This window comes from Pygoscelis adeliae, unplaced genomic scaffold (genome assembly GCF_000699105.1).
Source record: "Pygoscelis adeliae isolate BGI_AS28 unplaced genomic scaffold, ASM69910v1 Scaffold222, whole genome shotgun sequence".
In the NCBI taxonomy this organism is placed as follows: domain Eukaryota; kingdom Metazoa; phylum Chordata; class Aves; order Sphenisciformes; family Spheniscidae; genus Pygoscelis; species Pygoscelis adeliae.
In genome coordinates, this window is record NW_008824309.1 from 1768776 (window position 1) to 1777034 (window position 8259).

Sequence of the window (8259 nt, forward strand, 5' to 3'; positions counted from 1 at the left end):
ATTTTACTGCATTGTACTCGGGAACCAATAATTTTGTTATGTTGATATAGGCAATCAAGGAAACTACAGTAATGCTTAATGTAGCAGAAAAACAGTGCACAGATCAGACAACAATGTTAAAGGGAAGGAGGGAACAGGGAAGAACAAAATGGGCTTAACATTATTTTGGCAGATAACTTCACTGAAATGAGACTACCTGCAAAAATAAGGTCAGCAATTGTACCCTTCTAAGAATTTCTCAGCTTTAATGTAAGTATCTGGCAATAAAGATATACATGCAACAAATAATTTTATGTTATAAAAAACTGGCCCTTATAAACTACAGAACTCCAGTATAAAGCCAGTGTGGAATGACACGCATTTCCTTTAATACCACAATCCTTAACCTGTGGAAAACAAAAATATTGCTGGTTGTTTCACTGGTTACGTTTATTGATTTATTAAAAAAATAAGCTGTTGGCAGTCTCTGCTCTACAGTAAACACAGTCTAAATAAAAAATTGAAAAAGATGTCTTGAATTCTGCCTGAAGGCTTACTGAAAGCCAAGTCAGGTTGTCAGAGGCCTGAAATGAAGTACTGCTGAATAAAAACTTGAAGCATCCCAAGTTCACTTCAGCTTATGAAGATTCAGCATGTATATGGCATTACAACAGTGCTATTTTTAGGTAACATTTGATAAATAACTGGATGAAGTTCTACTTAGGAGGGAAAAAAAAAAAGTTCATTTTGTCTCAGCAGGTAAACATTGAAGGAAAAAATCTGAAAAACAGCCCACCAGGCATGAATTGCCATCTAGTGACCATGGCGCAGCCTGGGGTCTAGGGGCAGGCACAAGATGAACACCCATTTCCCAAATCGTACCAGATGTTCCCTCAACGTGAAATACTGATCTAGGTTCTGGCTGCTTTTTTGCCCATTTCCAGCTTGTAAGTGTTATTTCACTTGTCTGGATCGCTAGGAAGATTTCATCTAAGCATCAAGCTGACCTGAATAGTGGGAGATACATTTTACTGCTCCAGTTGGGTTAAATGCATACAGCAGGGTACCATCAGCATACTCAATGCACCGCGGGGAACCTTGTCCAGTTTAAACTGCCAATAGTGTAGCAATACCTTCCTTTTATGCTTAACAGGCATGTTTAAAAAAATACAACAGGAGCTATTCTTACTTTCAGGATGATTTTCACAGTAGGTAAAATTCAAACCTCTGCAGACAGCCAATGCAAAAGTTATGAACTACTTACAACTCTATTTTTGATGCTTTCAGTAGGACTTAAATGGTCAGAGGTCTCATGCTAGTTCTCTGCACAGCAGTGATATCACCGAGCACTTGCCGCTTGATACACTTTCTTTAAGAAAAGTGCAGGCTAACCCTTGAAGCAGTGAGCGTATAGCGTATGGCTTGCATCCAAACCATCTCATGAAACACTGAATGTCAATCAAAAAGTTGAGAGAGATCTACATTTGCTTTTTTTTTTTTTTTTTTTTAAATAAATGCAGGTAACCAGCACATTTCATGACACAAACTCACATCCTAAAAAATCACCAGGTTAAAATTTCTAAACTGAGCCAAATTTGACAAGTGATAGCAGTTATTTAAAGTACTTACTTGTACTGATATTGTCAGACTTGCTGCTTTTGGGAGCTGGCCTCTCACACTGTGTGCCTGACCAGTTGGCTGAACATCTAAAAGGATCCAATTAAGATGGTAAAGTTAATAGATGTCAGCCATTAACACACTAAGCTACTAAAAGAGACCACCAGCATCTTCTCAAGAGCTACACGAATGACAACAGTGATTCTACAAAATAAACAATAAGCTTCATGGAAGGAGTCAGCAGTACTCTGCCGTGGCACTTACAACATTCTGGTATGTTTTTAGTTTAAAACTACAGCTTTGTATCTCCAATTCCTGTTATTATCACTGCAATCTTCATTCCAGAGTCCTTTTCTAAAATTCTTGAATAATAAAACATAATCAGCGGTATATTAACGTCCTATTAAACCAACTACCACCTACAATGCAATAATGAAGGAACACTTAAGCTGGATGCACGCATAGCCAAATTAGTCCAGCAAGGCTTATTTGCTAAGGCACTTTATTTGCACCATATTGTTTTAGGGTCAGCTTTGATCTAGAAGCTCTAACAGCCACGTCCGTATTGCACAAAGCATATCTGACTGGACATAAACTACTACACGCACCCAGCAACCCAGAGTATCCATACCAATTGGCTCCTTCCACAGTTCTGCTGTCCCCCATTGCTCTGGATAATGCAAAGTTTACTGTAGAATAGTTCTTACAGACCTGGTCGTAATAATTTACTTGAACAATTAAGACCTATCTTTGACTAATATTCACAAATTAACTGAAGTTCCCTTTTTCTTTGCTTTCAGATGTAAACGTTTTCCTGAAAATTCTACAATTTAATGGCTTTATCTTTTTAAATTTTGAACTACATAACTAGATATGTATTTGCAGAAATATATACACGTGCGTGCGTAAGCAGGTGTGAAAGTTAAAGCATATAGAGCTGTCCTGAAGGGACAGGAGCATCTACTGGCTTTAGAGGGCCCTGAATACTGTTTATGTTCAGAATATATGCTTCATGAGCCAGGTGCCTGGATAAGTACACAGTTATTCTGTTATATTTTCCTTGTGTGGATAACAATATGCAAATATTTCCTCAATTGGGATTCAGAATGCTCTCCATGCATACAAGCAAACACAAAAGTCTATGTATGCAGACTCAGCAAATCCATAAAAAATGGAAACAAATACCTGAATGAAATTCAATTGCTTATTCATCCTGCTGTAAATATGATTAACTTTACTACAGAACCTCAAACTCTCCTTGTGGAAACGGCAGGAAGTAGCCACTTTTCATCTGCCTCTGTTGCACATTGTGCACTGAATCATATTTTTTCTAAGTATTTTTGAATTATTTATGAATTTCAACGTGGATTATCTTTAGGAAAATGCAGTAGAGCATTACCTTGCACGCAGTTCTAAGAATCACTGTTATCTGATGCCTTTCTAAGGATTTAATAAATTGCAGAGTTTAGAGGTGGACGTACTTAACGACTGACACCTTTCTATAATACAAAAAGGTTTGGAAAGGTACAAAACATTCCAGACAAAAATTGTGGAATTCTTACAGGAGAGCCCTAGCCAGCTTTGGTGGTGATGCTTTTGACTCTCTCTTGTCTTTGCAGATCACTGCAGTAGAATGGCTAATTTCTCTCTTTGCTCCTAAGCCTATTCCAGCACAATCCAACATTGAGATAAATCTCTTTACTGGGTTTCATATTAAGTTTGAACTTTTTTGGGGGGAACTTATTTCATTTGTCGCAGGATGTGTTATGAAGGTGCTTAACTCAAACTCTACAGAGGTAAGGCACAGATGGTCTTTAAAAACACGTTTATTAGTTGATAGTCGATTCAAAAATTTTCACACAATACATAAATTGCATTATAATTTAGAAGTTTTTCATGTTTATTGAAATGTTTGTTTATGTAAATAAACATGGTAAATACACACTTAAATTTTCTCACTGCAAAGGAACTCCCCAATTATTAATTAATTACACACATTATGGTTCACAACGATATACTTTAAAACTGAACCCAACCGACATTTCCACTCTTGCTTACCACCACTTTAGCACATTCTAAGTCACACAGAACACATGATTTTAATCTTTTAAAAGATGCATGTGTTCCATTTTTTTTACAGATCTCTTTTTAGCAATTATATCAAATGGAAATGATTACAGTGACAGCCTACCTTACTAAGATACTATGAAAGGAACTTGTTTTTTCAAAAGGTCACTATTCAACATACGGCTGCAAAATAAGTATCTCCATTCTTGTAGAGAAACACCATAAATCTTTATACTTAGAATATTCTACGGGGATCCAAACTGTTGGCATGTGCCAACCATGAAATAAAGTCTTTATATTTCTTACTGGAAGTTTTGCATCATTGCTGTAGGGAATTCAGCTCATGTGATTAAAGCTTGTTATGAGACGCAATTTTCATCTAATAATACACTACTGAAAGGGAAAGACTTCTTTTAGAGTTAGACATACCTTAACTTTGTACCTAAATCCTTATATTGAAGGTTTCAAACACTTCTGCTGTATAACAGAATCATTACTATAAATCTGTCTTAAAACACCTTAAAGACTATAAGATAGTGAGACTAGCAAAAGAATCACTGTGAAGCATGCAGGTATAAGCTTATGAGAAAATAGTGTATAATGTACAATTATGCTCTTCAAAATCTTACAGCAGATACGACACCATAACAGCTGGTGAAAAGAAAAATCCCACAGATATATATGTAGTAAACAGAAGAACAAATTAAGGTAAGAATATTAGCAGTTCTTTACCTATCTTGGCATTTTAATTGTAAAAGTCAGCAATACTGAAACACTTCTGAGGCATTTGATAAAAGTCTCATAAAAACATGATAGCTAGTTGCCATTTCATTTTCATTTTTTCCAAATGCTTGCTGTCTCCAATAAACTTCAAAGGGACTGAAGCTGACAGGATGGCAGTCATTTCCTTCCATACTCAGAGGTAAAATGATTGCCCTTTTATGGTCCAGCAAGCTAGCAAAGACTTGTCTTGGGCAGACAGAATAGAAAAAGAAATAAAGCCCAGGGGACAGGTATGCTGCCTGCAAGGGAATTTGACACAGACAATTAGCCATGAGCAGGCACATGAATAATGATGGGGTTGGGACATGGACAACTGTTCATGTAGGAACATGGGAAATGAGCAGGTCTTAACCAGTTTCAATTGTCTTCAGATACTGTAGACAGAAATTGTTCTTAATAATAACATTTTCTGCTATTAGGACATTTAAATTCAGACCGCTCAGTACCTAGGTGTGGGAACTCACTTCTGGCTCAGTTTGATGCACAGTATTTTGTACCTTTCCAAATCATTTGGTACCAGGAGCTTTTGTTCTGTAGCATTGCCAATAGTTGTATGGTCAGAGATGGGACATTTGCAGTACGGGCAAACAAAAAGCCATTAACGAAGCAGAACTACATAAAGCCACTGGTTTCATTTAAGATGATCATATTATCAAGAACTGTGAAGAAAGAACAGTGATAATGCCTAATATGAGCTACACATAAACAAATACAGATGGAAACAGATGGGGAGCTTGACAGTGAAGGACAGGCTGGAGCCAGCTGAGTGGTGCAAGGTGCTACAGCGAACATCTTAAGGAGCAAATCTCCAGTTCCCAACAGAATCGGTGAACAGATCAAAGAGCAACCATACCATAGAGAATGCCAATATAAAAACTGAAAGTGAGTGTAATAAATAAAGGTTGTACACGGTCTGCTGCCAAGGTCATTAATAAAACTATGCTACAGCGCGCTCTGTTACAATTTAGTTCTACATTTAGAAAGAGATGACTGCTTGGGAAACACACTCTGAGACACAGAATGCCTACGCAATAAGAATTATTTATTTTGAGGAAGTAGTATTACAGAAGAGAGATGTTTTAAAAACTTTAAACTGTAATTATAAAGGTGTCCCACTTGTAATGAGGAATATTTAGAATTAAGATGTTTACCTTTCAGAGATTGATGATGCTGTTGTTACAGAATCTATTCATGAGAGAAAATGCCTCTCTCCTCTATTTTTGTATAACCCTTACAGGTCAGTGCACTGAAACACTCTAAACTCAATTATATGGGTACTTGACCAAAAGGAACCATTAGACTATGAAATGTCTGAACAAATAGAAAAAAATAGTAAAAAGGCTAATTTGGTGGCAGTGTGCAATTTTTTTTCATTTTTGTTTCTCTTTTTTTCCCTTTTTTTGTGCCACAGGCATTGTCATAAAAATATAATATAGCAGGCATAATATGCAGTTAAAAGCGCTTTTGTAGACAACTGCCTTCCAACTCAATATACCGGTGTGTATCAAAAAAATGACAGACAGCAGCATTGCAAGATTAGTCTAGAAAGTATAACAGAATCTGTGAAACAGTCATTAAAAAACAGAGGTGGAAGGGGAACTGAACATGTTTCTTACCTATAAATGATATTTCTTCATTATACAAAGTAATTTTCTAACTTTGCTTTTCTTTTTAGTCACGGCATAGATACTAATGGAGAGCAAAACATCCTAATGAAAGTATCCAGCTTCACTATTTTAAGAACTTTTACATTAAAATTCCACTGGAACACGTCTTATCATTAATATTAAAACTACGTGTAAGATGAGAGAAGAGGACATCTGGATTACAGTTATTTACTATCTGTATTAAATTACACTGAAAGACGGAAATCAAAATAATCCCCTTATCCGCCCAAACTCTGTAGGACGACATAGGATGACAAAATCCTTGCACTAAACTAAATGACTAAACTATTTATTATAATAAATTTAGCAATACTTTTGGAAGCATGCTTTGTTCATACAGGGAGCTGATGCTACAGAGTTATACCCACAGATAAACCCTCAAGGATACAAAGAACTTTCACAACAATGGAAGACCAAAAAAACCCACCCCAACTTTGATCAGTAGCACATCTTGTACCTTCTCCTATATTGTAGGGTTTAATTGTTTTCAAATAATAATTTTTCCTTAATATTTTATACAAGAACAGACCACATTTTAGTACTTTTGTCTAATAAGCATCACTTGGTATCTTTATAAGGAAAATAAAGTGAAAGAATATGATGTAGAAGCTAAGGGATAGAAACTCTACAACGTTACTTGAAAATGAAATACAGATTACCTTGCAATTCAATAACTTAAGAATAGGAGAATTGCATAATCCAAAAGCAGGCAAAACAGCAGAAAATTACTTTTGAGGAAAAAAAGAATCTTAAATTTAGTAACAACATACATGAAAAAATAAAATGTGACTTTAAACATGAATTTAATTTGTGCACGACGTTATTATATACAAATCATCATTCACAGTTGCTGCATGGTGTTCACTGCAAAGGAACAAGTCTTCAGATGCAACTCGGCCTCTATCATCCCAAGGTAAGAAAAAGAAGTAATTGAGGGTCATTAAACGTCATGCTATTAGCAATATGTGTACAGTACATATGCTATACAAGTATTAATATTATTAACATAGAATAAATATATAAAAATTAAGCATGTCTAGATGACTACTACTGTAGCTGAAAGTACACTGAGCAACAAAGCAAAAGAAAAAGAATAGACTGAGGTGGTAAAAATGGGAAAATAATGAGAAATGACTGGATCAATAAGTATTGGACAAATCACGTTTTTCTCTCCTTCTCATTGAGGCAAAGTAAGCAGTGATGTACAGCAGCAGCTACTATGCAAGTTTTATCCGAACAATTTTAAACTCATGGACAAAGGATATCTGCATTACAGCCTAACTAGTAAATGTTCAATGAAAAATATACATACTCCTCTTGTCCAAGGTCTTGTCATTTCTTCCTTTGAGAACCACTCTTCAAACATCTGTTTGCATTGAATTCTTGAACTAATACTAGTTTGCGATACAGACTGAATGAAAGATCTTCTGTAATATAAAGTTATAACCTGCTGATTATGTTCAAAATCAAGACATTTATAACAAAGGTATTCTTAGTTGAAAAAGAAAGCTTTCAAAGATGCCGGCGGAGGGGAACCTCAATCCATCCCACTCCTACCAGTTTGATGCCAGGGCCAGCAAGAGATGCCCAGAGCCTGGAGAAGGAACACAGGTCAGCAGGAGAGCGCCTGAAGAGCAGCATATGTCAATGACCAGTGGAGTGCGTGGAGCTCTGCCTGGGGATGGATGAGGAGCCGACCAAGAGCTTGTGGGTCAGAATTAAAGGGAAGGCAGGGACAGGTGACATTACGGTGGGGGTCTGCTACAGGCCACCTGACCAGGAAGACTGAGCGGATAAGGTCCTCTATGGACAGATAGGAGCAGCCTCACGCTCACAAGTGCTGGTCCTGATGGGGGACTTCAACCACGCTGATATCCGTTGGAGGGACAACACGGCAGGGCATAAGCCATCTGGGAGGGTCCTGGAATGCGTTGATGATAACTCCCTTCTCCAAGTGATAGAGGAGCCAATGAGGAGAGGTGCTATGCCCGACCTTGTTCTCACCAACAAGGAGGGGCTGGTGGGGAATGTGAAGCTCAAGGGCAGCCTGGGCTGCAGCGACCACAAAATGGTGGAGTTCAAGATCCTCAGGGCACTGAGGACGGCGCACAGCAAGCTCACTACCCTGGACTTCAGGAGAGCAGAC

At 37.3% G+C, this 8259-nt stretch overlaps 1 protein-coding gene across 1 annotated transcript in view; it reads right to left on the minus strand.

Annotated features, from left to right (window-relative positions):
• LRP1B (low density lipoprotein receptor-related protein 1B) overlaps positions 1-8259 on the minus strand; it is a 614444-nt gene that overhangs the window by 8503 nt on the left and 597682 nt on the right. Inside the window, exon 87 of the mRNA XM_009319022.1 lies at positions 1609-1685. Within this exon, the coding sequence (XP_009317297.1) occupies positions 1609-1685 (77 nt within the window). The remainder of the gene's footprint in view (positions 1-1608; positions 1686-8259) is intronic.